This window comes from Tamandua tetradactyla, chromosome 17 (assembly GCF_023851605.1).
Source record: "Tamandua tetradactyla isolate mTamTet1 chromosome 17, mTamTet1.pri, whole genome shotgun sequence".
In the NCBI taxonomy this organism is placed as follows: domain Eukaryota; kingdom Metazoa; phylum Chordata; class Mammalia; order Pilosa; family Myrmecophagidae; genus Tamandua; species Tamandua tetradactyla.
In genome coordinates, this window is record NC_135343.1 from 59,300,313 (window position 1) to 59,315,544 (window position 15,232).

The window sequence follows — 15,232 nt, forward strand, 5'->3', positions numbered from 1 at the left end:
CCTGTTTCTACCTCCTGCTGGACTCTGTTACCAATGACATATTCCAAATTTATTCTCGAATGTCTGTTCACATCAGTGGGACCATACAGTATTTGTCCTTTAGTTTTTGGCTAGACTCACTCAGCATAATGTTCTCTAGGTCCATCCATGTTATTACATGCTTCATAAGTTTATCCTGTCTTAAAGCTGCATAGTATTCCATCGTATGTATATACCACAGTTTATTTAGCCACTCTTCTGTTGATGGAGATTTTGGCTGTTTCCATCTCTTTGCAATTGTAAATAACGCTGCTATAAACATTGGTATGCAAATGTCCGTTTGTGTCTTTGCCCTTAAGTACTTTGAGTATATTCCCAGCAATGGTACTGCTGGGTCGTATGGCAATTCTATATTCAGCTTTTTGAGGAACTGCCAAACTGCCTTCCACAGTGGTTGCACCATTTGACATTCCCACCAACAGTGGATAAGTGTGCCTCTTTCTCCGCATCCTCTCCAGCACTTGTCATTTTCTGTTTTGTTGATAATGGCCATTCTGGTGGGTGTGAGATGATATCTCATTGTGGTTTTGATTTGCATTTCTCTAATGGCCAGGGACGTTGAGCATCTCTTCATGTGCCTTTTGGCCATTTGTATTTCCTCTTCTGATAGGTGTCTGTTCAAGTCTTTTTCCCACTTTGTAATTGGGTTGGCTGTCTTTTTGTTGTTGAGGTGAACAATCTCTTTATAAATTCTGGATACTAGACCTTTATCTGATATATCATTTCCAAATATTCTGTCTTTCTACTTTCTTGATGAAGTTCTTTGATGCACAAAAGTGTTTAATTTTGAGGAGCTCCCATTTATTTATTTCCTTCTTCAGTGTTCTTGCTTTAGGTTTAAGGTCCATAAAACCGCCTCCAGTTGTAAGATCCATAAGATATCTCCCTACATTTTCCTCTAACTGTTTTATGGTCTTAGACCTAATGTTTAGATCTTTGATCCATTTTGAGTTAACTTTTGTATAGGGTGTGAGAGATGGGTCTTCTTTCATTCTTTTGCATATGGATATCCAGTTCTCTAGGCACCATTTATTGAAGAGACTGTTCTGTCCCAGGTGAGTTGGCTTGACTGCCTTATCAAAGATCAAATGTCCATAGATGAGAGGGTCTATATCTGAGCACTCTATTCAATTCCATTGGTCGATATATCTATCTTTATGCCAATACCATGCTATTTTGACCACTGTGGCATCATAATATGCCTTAAAGTCAGGCAGCACGAGACCTCCAGCTTCATTTTTTTTCCTCAAGATGTTTTTAGCAATTCGGGGCACCCTGCCCTTCCGGATAAATTTGCTTATTGGTTTTTCTATTTCTGAAAAATAAGTTGTAGGAATTTTGATTGGTATTGCATTGAATCTGTAAATCAATTTAGGTAGGATTGACATCTTAACTATATTTAGTCTTCAAATCCATGAACACGGTATGCCCTTCCATCTATTTAGGTCTTCTGTGATTTCTTTTAGCAGTTTTTTGTAGTTTTCTTTATATAGGTTTTTTGTCTCTTTGGTTAAATTTATTCCTAGGTATTTTATTCTTTTAGTTGCGATTGTAAATGGGATTCATTTCTTGATTTCCCCCTCCGCTTGTTCATTGCTAGTGTATAGAAATGCTACAGATTTTTGAATGTTGATCTTGTGACCTGCTACTTTGCTGTACTCATTTATTAGCTCTAGTAGTTTTGTTGTGGATTTTTCCGGGTTTTCGACGTATAGTATCATATCATCTGCAAACAGTGATAGTTTTACTTCTTCCTTTCCAATTTTGATGCCTTGTATTTCTTTTTCTTGTCTAATTGCTCTGGCTAGAACCTCCAACACAATGTTGAATAATAGTGGTGATAGTGGACATCCTTCTCTTGTTCCTGATCTTAGGGGGAAAGTTTTCAACTTTTCCCCATTGAGGATGATATTAGCTGTGGGTTTTTCATATATTCCCTCTATCATTTTAAGGAAGTTCCCTTGTATTCCTATCTTTTGAAGTGTTTTCAACAGGAAAGGATGTTGAATCTTGTCAAATGCCTTCTCTGCATCAATTGAGATGATCGTGTGATTTTTCTGCTTTGATTTGTTGATATGGTGTGTTACATTAATTGATTTTCTTATGTTGAACCATCCTTGCATACCTGGGATGAATCCTACTTGGTCATGATGTATAATTCTTTTAATGTGTTGTTGGATACGATTTGCTAGAATTTTATTGAGGATTTTTGCATCTATATTCATTAGAGAGATTGGTCTGTAGTTTTCTTTTTTTGTAATATCTTTGCCTGGTTTTGGTATGAGGGTGATGTTGGCGTCATAGAATGAATTAGGTAGTTTTCCCTCCACTTCGATTTTTTTGAAGAGTTTGAGAAGAATTGGTACTAATTCTTTCTGGAACATTTGGTAGAATTCACATGTGAAGCCATCTGGTCCTGGACTTTTCTTTTTAGGAAGCTTTTGAATGACTAATTCAATTTCTTTACTTGTGATTGGTTTGTTGAGGTCATCTATGTCTTCTTGAGTCAAAGTTGGTTGTTCATGTCTTTCCAGGAACCCGTCCATTTCCTCTAAATTGTTGTATTTATTAGCGTAAAGTTGTTCATAGTATCCTGTTATTACCTCCTTTATTTCTGTGAGGTCAGTAGTTATGTCTCCTCTTCCATTTCTGATCTTATTTATTTGCATCCTCTCTCTCCTTTTTTTTGTCAATCTTGCTAAGGGCCCATCGATCTTATTGATTTTCTCTATTGTTTTCAATTTCATTTATTTCTGCTCTGATCTTTGTTATTTCTTTCCTTTTGCTTGCTTTGGGATTAGTTTGCTGTTCTTTCTCCAGTTCTTCCAAGTGAACAGTTAATTCCTGCATTTTTGCCTTTTCTTCTTTTCTGATATAGGCATTTAGGGCAATAAATTTCCCTCTTAGCACTCCCTTTGCTGCGTCCCATAAGTTTTGATATGTTGTGTTTTCATTTTCATTTGCCTCGAGGTATTTACTAATTTCTCTTGCAATTTCTTCTTTGACCCACTCGTTGTTTAAGAGTGTGTTGTTGAGCCTCCACGTATTTGTGAATTTTCTGGCATTCCGCCTATTATTGATTTCCAACTTCATTCCTTTATGATCCGAGAAAGTGTTGTGTATGATTTCAATCTTTTTAAATTTGTTAAGACTTGCTTTGTGACCCAGCATATGGTCTATCTTTGAGAATGATCCATGAGCACTTGAGTAAAAGGTGTATCCTGCTGTTGTGGGATGTAATGTCCTATAAACGTCTGTTAAGTCTAGCTCCTTTATAGTAATATTCAGATTCTCTATTTCTTTATTGATCCTCTGTCTAGATGTTCTGTCCATTGATGAGAGTGGTGAATTGAAGTCTCCAACTATTATGGTAGATGTGTCTATTTCCCTTTTCAGTGTTTGCAGTGTATTCCTCACGTATTTTGGGGCATTCTGGTTCGGTGCGTAAATATTTATGATTGTTATGTCTTCTTGCTTAATTGTTCCTTTTATTAGTATATAGTGTCCTTCTTTGTCTCTTTTAACTGTTTTACATTTGAAGTCTAACTTGTTGGATATTAGTATAGCCACTCCTGCTATTTTCTGGTTGTTATTTGCATGAAATATCTTTTCCCAACCTTTCACTTTCAACCTATGTTTATCTTTGGGTCTAAGATGTGTTTCCTGTAGACAGCATATGAAGGATCCTGTTTTTTAATCCATTCTGCCATTCTATGTCTTTTGATTGGGGAATTCAGTCCATTAACATTTAGTGTTATTATTGTTTGGATAATATTTTCCTCTACCATTTTGCCTTTTGTATTATATATATCATATCTGACTTTCCTTCTTTCTACACTCTTCTCCATACCTCTCTCTTCTGTCTTTTCATTTCTGACTCTAGTTCTCCCTTTAGTATTTCTTGCAGAGCTGGTCTCTTGGTCACAAATTCTCTCAGTGACTTTTTGTCTGAGAATGTTTTAATTTCTCCCTCATTTTTGAAGGACAATTTTGCTGGATATAGGAGTCTTGGTTGGCAGTTTTTCTCTTTTAGTAATTTAAATATATCATCCCATTGTCTTCTAGCCTCCATGGTGTCTGCTGAGAAATCTACACATAGTCTTATTGGGTTTCCCTTGTATGTGATGGATTGCTTTTCTCTTGCTGTTTTCAAGATCCTCTCTTTCTCTTTGACCTCTGACATTCTAACTAGTAAGTGTCTTGGAGAACGCCTATTTGGGTCTAATCTCTTTGGGGTGCGCTGCACTTCTTGGATCTGTAATTTTAGGTCTTTCATAAGAGTTGGGAAATTTTCAGTGAAAATTACTTCAATTAGTTTTTCTCCTCCTTTTCCCTTCTCTTCTCCTTCTGGGACACCCACAACACGTATATTTGTGCGGTTCATATTGTCCTTGAGTTCCCTGATACCCTGTTCAAATTTTTCCATTCTCTTCCCGATAGTTTCTGTTTCTTTTTGGAATTCAGATGTTCCATCCTCCAAATCACTAATTCTATCTTCTGTCTCTTTGTATCTATCATTGTAGGTATCCATTGTTTTTTCTATCTTTTCTACTTTGTCCTTCACTTCCATAAGTTCTGTGATTTGTTTTTTCAGTTTTTCTATTTCTTCTTTATGTTCAGCCCATGTCTTCTTCATGTCCTCCCTCAATTTATCGATTTCGTTTTTGAAGAGGTTTTCCATTTCTGTTCGTATATTCAGCATTAGTTGTCTCAGCTCCTGTATCTCATTTGAACTATTGGTTTGTTCCTTTGACTGGGCCATATTTTCAATTATTTGAGCGTGATCCGTTATCTTCTGTTGGCGTCTGCGCATTTAGACAGATTTCCCTGGGTATTGGATCCAAAAGTTTGGAAGATTTTTCTGTGAAATCTCTGGGTTCTGTTTTCTTATCCTGCCCAGTGGGTGGCGCACGGGGCACACGTTTGTCTGCGGGTCCCACCAGTAAAAGGTGCTGTGGGACCTTTAACTTTGGAAAACTCTCGCCGTCCGGGAGGTTCGCTAGCCGAAGCGGCTTGGAAGGGTTCGAGCCGGCCCGGGGTCCGAATGCAGGGAGGGTTGCTGGCCGCCGCAGCCCAGGAAAGCACCCGTCTGAATTTCCTACTCGCCCGGGCGACAAGCGTGGCGGGAGGGCGCCAGCGGCAGTGGCCCGCCCGAGAGAGTGCACGTTCCCGGGGAATCACGGGTTTGGAAGGGCCTCCCCCACCCGTCACCGTTCTCCGCGGCCTGGGGATTTCCGATCCAATTCTCTCAGTTGGTCCGGGGGGCCGCGCGTGGTGTGGGCGCCAGCCGCCGCGGTTTCAGGGGACCGCCTCTCCAATTCTCCCAGCCGGCCCGGGAAGGGGGAAGGGAGTGACTCCGGCCGCTTGCCGCCCCGCCCGGTGAAGCCCGCACGCCTCGGCTATCTCACCCGAGCGGCTTCTCTCAGCCAGCCAGCCGTTCCAGGATGGGGTACGCTGTCTTTTTTATCTCTGTTGTGGCTTTGGGCGCTGTTCTGTATCGTTTCTACTCCCCTAGTAGCTGTCCTGGAGAAGAAACTAAGATCCGCGCGTCTTACTAAGCCACCATCTTCTCCCTCAACAACACATTCTTAAACAACCAGTGGGTCAAGGAAGAAATTACACAAGAAATCAGTAAATATCTTGAAGCAAATGAAAATGAAAACACAACATATCAAAACTTATGGGATGCAGCAAAGGCAGTGCTAAGAGGGAAAATTATTGCCCTAAATGCCTGTATCAAAAAAGGAAAAAGGACAAAAATCGAGGAATTAACTGTCCACTTGGAAGAACTAGAGAAAGAACAGCAAATTAACCCCAAAGCAAGCAAAAGGAAAGAAATAATGAAGATTAGAGCAGAAATTAATGAAATTGAGAACATGAAAACAGTTGAGAAAATCAGTAGAACCAGAAGCTGATTCTATGAGAAAATCAATAAGATTGATGGACCATTAGCAAGTATGACAAAAAGAAGAGAGAGCATGCAAATAAATAAGGTCAGAAATGGAAGAGGAGACAAAACCAATGACCCCACAGAAATAAAGGAAGTAATGGCAGGATACTATCAACAACTTTATGCTAATAAATATGACAATGTAGATAAAATTGGCAACTTTCTAGAAAGGCATGAACAGCCAACTTTGACTCGAGAAGAAATAGACGACCTCAGCAAACCAATCACAAGTAAAGAAATTGAATCAATCATTAAGAAGCTCCCCAAAAAGACAAGTCCAGGACCAGATGGCTTCACATGTGAATTCTACCAATCATTCAAAAAAGAATTAGCACCATTCCTGATCAAACTCTTCAAAAAAATTGAAGAGAAGAGAAAGCTACCTAACTCATTCTGTGAAGCCAGCATCACCCTCATACCAAAGTCGGACAAAGATATTACAGAAAAAGAAAGCTACAGACCAATCTCATCTCTTAATGAATATAGATGCAAAAATCCTCAACAAAATTCTAGCAAATCAAATTCTACAACACATTAAAAGAATTATACATCGTGACCAAGTAGGATTCATCCCAGGTATGCAAGGATGGTTCAGCAAAAGAAAATCAGTTAATGTAGTACACTATATCAACAAATCAAAGCAGAAAAACCACATGATCATCTCGATTGATGCAGGAAAGGTATTTGGCAAAATTCAACATCCTTTCCTGTTGAAAACACTACAAAGGATAGAAATAGATGGGAACTTCCTCAAAATTATAAAGGAAATATATGAAAAACCCACAGCTAACATCATCCTCAATGGGGAAAAACTGAAAACTTTCCCCCTAAGATCAGGAACAAGACAAGAATGTCCACTATCACCACTGTTATTCAACATTGTGTTGGAAGTTCTAGCCAGAGCAATTAGACAAGAAAAAGAAATACAAGGCATCAGAATTGGAAAGGAAGAAGTAAAACTCACTGTTTGCAGATGATATGATACTATATGTCAAAAACTCTGAAAAATCCACAGCAAAACTACTAGAGCTAATAAACAAGTACAGCAAAGTGGCAGATTACAAGATCAGCAGTCAAAAATCTGTAGTGTTTCAATACCCTAGTAATGAACAGTCTGAGGGGGAAATCAAGAAAAGAATTCCATTTACAATTGCAACCAAAAGAATAAAATATTTAGGAATGAATTTAACTAAAAATGAAAAGACCTATAGAGAGAAAACTACAAGAAATTGTTAAAGAAATCACAGAAGACCGAAATAGATGAAAGGGCATACCATGTTCATGGATTGGAAGACTAAATATAGTTAAGATATCAATTCTACCTAAATTGATTTACACATTCAATGCAATACCAATTAAAATCCCAACAACTTACTTTTCAAAAATAGAAAAACCAATAACCAAATTTATCTGGAAGGGCATGGTACCCTGAATAGCTAAAAGTATCCTGAGAAAAAAAAAATGAAGTTGGAGTTCTCCCACTACCTGACTTTAAGGCATATTACAAAGCTGCAGTGGTCAAAAGAGCATGGTACTGGCATAAAGATAGATATACTGACCAATGGAATAGAATAGAGTGTTCAGATATAGACCCTCTCGTCTATGGACAATTAATCTTTGATAAGACAGTCAAGCCAACTCACCTGGGACAGAACAATCTCTTCAATAGATGGTGCCTAGAAAAGTGGATATCCATATGCAAAAGAATGAAAGAGGACCCATATCTCACACTGTATACAAAAATTAACTCAAAATGGATCAAAGACCTAAACATTAGATATAAGACCATAAAGCAGTAGAAGAAAATTTAGGGAAATATTTTATAAATCTTATGCTAGGAGGTGGTTTCCTAGACCTTACACATCAAGAGAGTAAAAAGACAGCCTACACAATGGGAGATGATATTTGGAAATGATGTATCAGATAAAGGTCTAGTATCCCGAATTTATAAAGAAGTTGTTCAACTCAGCAACAGAAAGATAGCCAACCCAATTACAATATGGGCAAAAGACTTGAATAGACACTTCTCAGAAGAGGAAATACAAATGGCCAAAATGCACGTGAAAAGATGCTCAACTTCCCTGGCTATTAGAGAAATGCAAATCAAAATCACAAAAGAGATATCATCTCACACCCACCAGAATGGCCATTATCAATAAAACAGAAAATGACAAATGCTGGAAAAGATGTGGAGAAAGAGGCACATTTATTCACTGTTAGTGGGAATGTCAAATGGTGGAAGGCAGTTTGATGTTTCCTCAAAAAGCTAAATATAGAATTGCCATATGATCCAGCAATACCATTGCTAGGATCTACTCAAAGGACACAAGGGCAAGGACGCAAACGGACATTTGCACTCCAGTGTTTGTAGCAGCATTATTTACAGTTGCTAAGAGATGGAAACAGCCAAAATGAACGTCAACAGAGGGTGGCTAAACAAACTGTGGTATATACATACAATGGAATATTAGGCAGCTGTATGACAGATAAAGTTATGAAGTATGTAACAATATGGATGGACCTTAAGGACATTATGCTGAGTGAGATTAGCCAGAAACAAAAGGACAAATACTGTATGGTCTCACTGATATGAACTGACATTAGTGAATAAACTTGGTGAATTTCATTGGTAACAGAGACCATCAAGAGATAGAAATAGGGTAAGATATTGGGTAATTGGAGCCGAAAGAATACAGATTGTGCAGCAGGACTGAATGTAAAAACTCAGAAATGGACAGCTCAATACTAAATTGTAATACAGTTATGTTAAAATACTGAATGAAGCTGAATGTGAGAATGATAGAGGGTGGGAGGAAGGCTGGGGGCACAAATGAAATCATAAAGAAAGATAGACAATAAAGACTAAGATGGTATAATCTAGGAATGCCTAGAATATATAATGAAAGTGACTAAATGTACAAATTAAAAAAATGTTTTTGCATGAGGAAGAACAAAGAAATGTCATTACTGCAGGGTGCTGAAAATAGATGGTAATTAACATTTTTGAATTTTAGCTTAGGTGTGAGACTAAAGCAAAAAGTGTTTATTTGATTCAAAGTTACATTTTGACTAGTGCATTTCCTAATATAACTTATGTAGACAGCTTAATTGGACACCATAAGTACATGGAACCTTGAATAGGACATGAGATTTTGTTGGTTTGTCCAGAGTAATGCCCCAATAAATCCCAGAGTGATTTGAACGGTGAATAAAAAAGTATTTGCAAAGTCCCCTTTGGGGAGTGGTGAGAAAGGGGGGAAATTCAACTTCCCCAAGTTGAATTCTTGATATTCTCACAAGCAGTGGTCAACCAAAGCTATAGGCTGAGCCCCTGATCTTGGGGTGTGTTCATATGAAACTTAACCCCACAAAGAATAGGTCAAGCCTATTTAAAATTAGGCCGAAGAGTCACCCCCAAAAGAACCTCTTTTGTTGCTCAGATGTGGCCTCTCTCTCCAGCCAACACAATAAGCAAACGCACCAACCTTCCCCTGTCTACATGGAACATGACTCCCAGGAATGTAGACCTTCCTGGCAACATGGGACAGAAATCCTAGAATGAGCTGAGACTCAGCATCAAGGGACTGAGAAAACTTGCTTGACAAAAGGGGGAAGAGTGAAATGAGACAAAATAAAGTTTCAATGGCTGAGAGATTCCAAACAGAGTCGAGAGGTTATCCTTCTTACGCATTAAATAGATACCACCTTGTTAGTCAAGATGTAGTGGTGAGGCTGGAGGGAACTGCCTGAAAATGTAGAGCTGTGTTCCAGTAGCCATGTTTCTTGAAGATGATTGTATAATGATATAGCTTTCGCAGTGTGACTATGTGATTGTGAAAACTTGTGTCTGATGCTCCTTTTATGTACCTTATCAACAGACAAGTAAAACATTTGGAATAAAAATAAATAATAGGCAGAACAAATGTTAAAATAAATTTAGATTGAAATGCTAGTGTTCAATGAAAGGGAGGGATAAGTGGTATGGTATTTATTAATTATTTTCTGCTTTCTTTTTATTTCTCTTTCTGAATAGATACCAATGTTCCAAGAAATGATCATGATGATGAATATGCAACTATGTGATGATATTGTGAATTACAGTTTATATATGTAGAACGGAATGATCAAAAGTTAAGAATGTTTGCATTTGTTGGGTGTTTTTTGGTATTAAAAAAAAGTTTTTTAACTAAAAAAAAGAAAGAAAGAAACATGACTACTGGAACAGAGCTCTACATTTTCAGGCACTTCCTTCCAGCCTCTACATTATACCTTAACTAAAAAGGTGATACCTGTATAATTCATAAGAATAACCTCCAGAATAACCCCTTGTCTCTGTTTGAAATCTCTTAGCCATTGGTACTTTATTTTTTCTGATTTCTCTTTTCCCCCTTTTGGTTGAGAAGGTTTTCTCAATCCCTTGATGCTGAGTCCCAGCTAATCCTAGGATTTCTTTCCCACGTTGCCAAGAAGATTTACACCCCTGGCAGTCATGTCCCGTGTAGAGAGGGGAAGGGCAGTGAGTTTGCTTCTCGTGTTGACTGCCAGAGAGAGACCACACCTGAGTAACAAAAGAGGTTCTCTGGGGGTGACTCTTAGGCCTAAGGGTCAAGTAGGCTTAGCCTATCCTTTGCAGGGATAAGTTTCATATAAACAAACCCCAAGATTGAGGGCTCAGCCTATTGCTTTGGTAGTCCCCACTGCCAAAATTCCTGATATTATGAGAATATCAGGAATTCTCCACATGGGAAAGTTGAATTTTCCCCCTTTCTCACCATTCCTGCAAGGGGTCTTTGCAAATACTATTTTTATTCACTCTTCAAATCACTCTGGGATTTAGCTAGGCATTGCTCTGGACAAACCTACAAAATCTCATGCCGTATTCAAGGTTCCATGTACTTATGGTATTCATTTAAATTGTCCACATAAGTTATGTTAGGAGATGCACTAGTGAAAATAGAAATTTTGTACCAAATTCAAGCCCACTTTTTAAAAACTTATTTTGTACCATGTGATCACATTTATATATATATTTAAAAACGTAATTATTCCTCAATGCAATTCCACCTTATTTTTCAGATTTGTACTATGGTGGGGAAGCTTTTTCTGTAGAACAGCCACAGTCTTTTACTTGTCCCTATTGTGGAAAAATGGGCTATACGGAGACATCTCTTCAAGAACATGTTACTTCTGAACACGCAGAAACATCAACAGAAGTGGTAAGCAAAACTAATTGTGTCTAAAATGATGTCATAAAGTACTCTATTCCTAAAATTTAAAAAGCTAGGTGTACTGATATTGTTTGCATAACAATAAAATCACCTTTCAACAACAAAGTTTATATATCCTAAGAGGCTACATTTGGGCGAGATAATGGCCCTCATTTGTCCACACGAGCCTCTGTTGCCCTCTTTTTAAAAAAATAGCACAGCACTTAGAGCCTTGACCAAATTCATAAGCCATTTGTTAAATACATTTTGAAAAAGTTAAAAGTACCCCAAGCTGTACAATATTTCCTCTTATAGTAAGTATTCTTGCTACCTGCTTAATTTTTCTTTTATAAGGCAAACTTGACAAAGAAATGTAAAAATATTTTGTCATATATTGAGCAGTAATCAATCCATTGTTATATCATATTGTAGCATATCAGTGGCCTTACTTGATTTTCATCACATCAGATCTCTTGCTCTGGACCCCCGAAAGTACCTTCTAGACTAATCTGTTCCAGTGGCTAAAAGCCAAGGACCCAGAATAGTATACACAAAAAAATTTTGCATTGAAAGCTTTTGGTATTCTCTACTTGACGTCTGAATCAGCATGCACCCAACTAAGAGAAATGATCCAGTATACCCAAAGGGTCCCCTCCCCCAGTTACTGTTGGTACTAATAGGTAAAGCAAAGGCTTTACCTTTACCGTACTGATATGGAACTGTAAATGTTAAATTTTGTAATAGGCAATTGCATATCGTAACAATTAATAAGCCCCGAATATGTCCAAAACAAATTAACTGAAACCCAGAGGAATAATATTCCCAGGGACATACAGCCAGTGAGGATCAGAGCCAGGTGTGCCAATTTAGACAGTCTTATTAGATTCCAAAGTCCATACTTACCCAGTGTCCTGTTCTGCCTCCTCTGGGACTCCATTGTTAACACAACCTTGATAGTAGTCCAGATTCACTTTCATCTCAATCTGTATTGCTGTTAATTTGAGGCTTAAAAAGCATTATGAGATTTGTAGTTCAGTTAATAAATTTACATCACATAATCCCCACACCAGATTTGACCCCTGAACAGCTCAGAAGTGAAGTGTTCTTACCAGGCACCTGGGGAGCCTTGAACACTGCTGGAATGTCCTGTACTGTTTGTTCTCAGTCTTTTTTTTTTAATTCAGTAAAGGTAAGTTTGCTTGCCCTTGGTACATTCCCAGACATCAAGTTGAAGAATCATGTTTGATTGCATCTTCATCCTTGTTATTGTAGAAAACCTGCATTCATTTCTTTTTTATTTCATTTATGTTAAGTTTGGTTACTTTTATCTATGTACTAGGGGTACATAGTAATAGGAGATCCTTTTTTGTAAATTAGGCATTCTTAAAATCGTTATTATCCAATAGACCCTAGTACTTCCATAACCCCACTGGGGTTTTGTGCACACAGTATCAGAGAATCCAATGGAAATTTAAGTCAGTTCATGAACAAAAAGCATAGTATTCTGTTTCCAAAATAAGAATTACCATGCCCCTACTAGCCTTGCCTCTTTTTTTTTGTCTTAAAGAAAATATTCAGAATTTGTTCATACTCTTAAATGCCTGATACCCAGTTTGAAAATTAAATGCCCCCCATCTACAAATGATCTTGTGGTCTGTCCCAGACAAAGTATGCCTTTGTTAAGTTCTCTGAAGTTATCTGAACATGCCAACCTCAGTTTTGATGACTGAGGTTGTTTTTTTCTAGGGTGCTCTGCTAAACCCAGCTTGCTTGACAAACTTGTTATGTCCCTGAGAACAGGCACATGTAACGCTTGGATCATTGCCAGACTCTCATTCAGAGGGAGTACAGACAGTGCACACCCTGTCTGTGGAGTTCATTTCTGCTTCTTCCCTCTGCCCGGCGCTTCTGGCCTTCATGTTCTTATTGACACCATCAGTCAATAGGAGGTTCCATTTCCTTCTCTTCTCGAAGTCCACAAGTAAAGTATGTAACTACCCTCTGGAAAGATAGAAACGTAGATCTTAGGTTTATCTTCTAAGTAAACATGGGGGTTGTTTATTTATAGCGAATTGTCAACAAAATGAAATGGATCAACTCTGACTCCTATGGAATTATTTTTCAGCGTGGCTAAATTATGTTGTTTCAGGTTTTACGTTCCCGGTGTATCAGCACACACATATAATTTAAATTTCAGTACAAAAAAATATATTTAAACCAAAACTAAATTACTTAGGACTTTGTAAATCACACATTAAAATGTAAGGAAAATTAAACTTTTTAAAATAGAAAAACTCTAGATCTAAATACCACCCTTCAGAAACAAGTAACAGTTTCAATCTCAGCATTAAAATGGGAAGAATGAAATGGAGGGAAAAAAAATTAATTCAATGTGAAAAAATGTAAACTCATGTAATTATAGGTTAATTCTAACCTTCCATTGTAACAACAGAAAGTTAGATTATGATCTGGTTGAACCGTGTACTCACTCAAATCTCAAAAGCATGGTTATTGGCAGAATGGACAGCCAAGGTGCAAGGAGCTCTGAGAGAATTCTAGAAGGCCCAAAAGGAGTTTATTAACCATGTAGCATGGATTTTTCCCTTAGTACTTTATGTATGTTGTCAAAGCAGAACTCCAGTTTTCAGTCTTACATTGATTACATCTGCAGATGGTATAAAATAAAATACTACTGTTAATAGTAGTAAAATGCTACTTTTAATAGTAGCGGGAAGTCCAAAAACCTGAAGTTATCATTAGCCTTGGCAGTGGTTAGCCCAATAGAATGCCAACAGTTTTTTAGTGTACTTGTTAAGATTTATGAATGTAAAGATTTTTTGTGTCTTGGCTTTAAATTCTAATAGCTTTTTTGGGGTCATCACTCTTCTGAGATGAAAAAAAAAACCGCATTAGAAACACCCCATTAATAGTATCACAAGTGGACCAGAAAATCTGTCTTTTGAAACAGACATGAGATATTTCTGGAGCTGAATTCTAAGAGCTCCTCAAAAGGAAAGATATGAGCTGTATCCCAGTTTTAAAAAGTAGGGAAAAATAGCACTATATTGTGACTGTGATTAATATCACTGAAATGTACATATTAAAGTGGTTTGAATTGGGGAAAAAGAATACTGAAAAATACACCCCAGTTTTTTAAAACTTTTTAAAAAGAGACAAAATTCATATGAACTTCAGTGGTGAGCTGTATCCATGCCCATTTCTTGATACTTTTTATAACCCAAAGTATTGTTAGCCCTGAGTTACATACTTAATATGTTTTTATTACTTACATATTTTTGTTCAGATTTATACAGACTACATATTTTATAGAAGGGAAGCAACCCAACTTAAAATGAGACTATTTTTGTAAACATTCTTTGGATAAATGGTTTGGAACTCCGAGCAAGCAAGCACATAACTTGTCAGAATACACCATGTGGTGAACTTTCATTTCAAAGCTAGCCTAGGAAAGTTTTCCTAACTTTACGCTAGAAAATGAGTTACTGTATTAACACAGGAAAATTATTTAACTTGAAATTTTGTTTTTATCTTTCTGTGCTTATGGTTGGGTAAAAAGCAAATTCATGGGAGGATGAAGAAATGGGTAGAGTTTTTCCAAAGATGGAGCTATAGCAGTCAGATGGAGTCTTCATTTTATCTGATTTCACTTCAGAACCTGCAACTCCTCAGTTAAAAGGATAATCCTTCTTTCAAGCTTTTCAACCGTGATTAAGTTCATAGTTTGACTCACAGCTGTAAATAGGCATAGGGAATGGGGAGAGGGACAAGAGGAAGGAATTTTCAAGCAATGACTAGACAGAAAGCACGGGAACACAGGAGGGTGGAGACTGCAGAAGGCTTATATGTGAGAAAAAGTGTGGGTGCCTGAGCAAAAATTAACTGAGTCGTCATCAGTAAAAAATGAAAAGGGTGAGGGAAACACATCATTTGCTTTACCCACTTTTTTGCTCTCAGAAGGATTATGAGAAAGGAAAGGCTGTTGTAGATAATTCCTGGGCCAGTTATTAAGGACAGC

At 37.5% G+C, this 15,232-nt stretch overlaps 1 protein-coding gene across 6 annotated transcripts in view; it reads left to right on the forward strand.

Annotated features, from left to right (window-relative positions):
• Positions 1 to 15,232, forward strand: part of KCMF1 (potassium channel modulatory factor 1) — a 191,692-nt gene that overhangs the window by 160,464 nt on the left and 15,996 nt on the right. For all 6 annotated transcript variants that reach the window (XM_077134757.1, XM_077134758.1, XM_077134759.1 and 3 more), the window contains one exon: positions 11,066 to 11,205. In XM_077134757.1, coding sequence (XP_076990872.1) covers positions 11,066 to 11,205 — 140 coding nt within the window. The remainder of the gene's footprint in view (positions 1 to 11,065; positions 11,206 to 15,232) is intronic.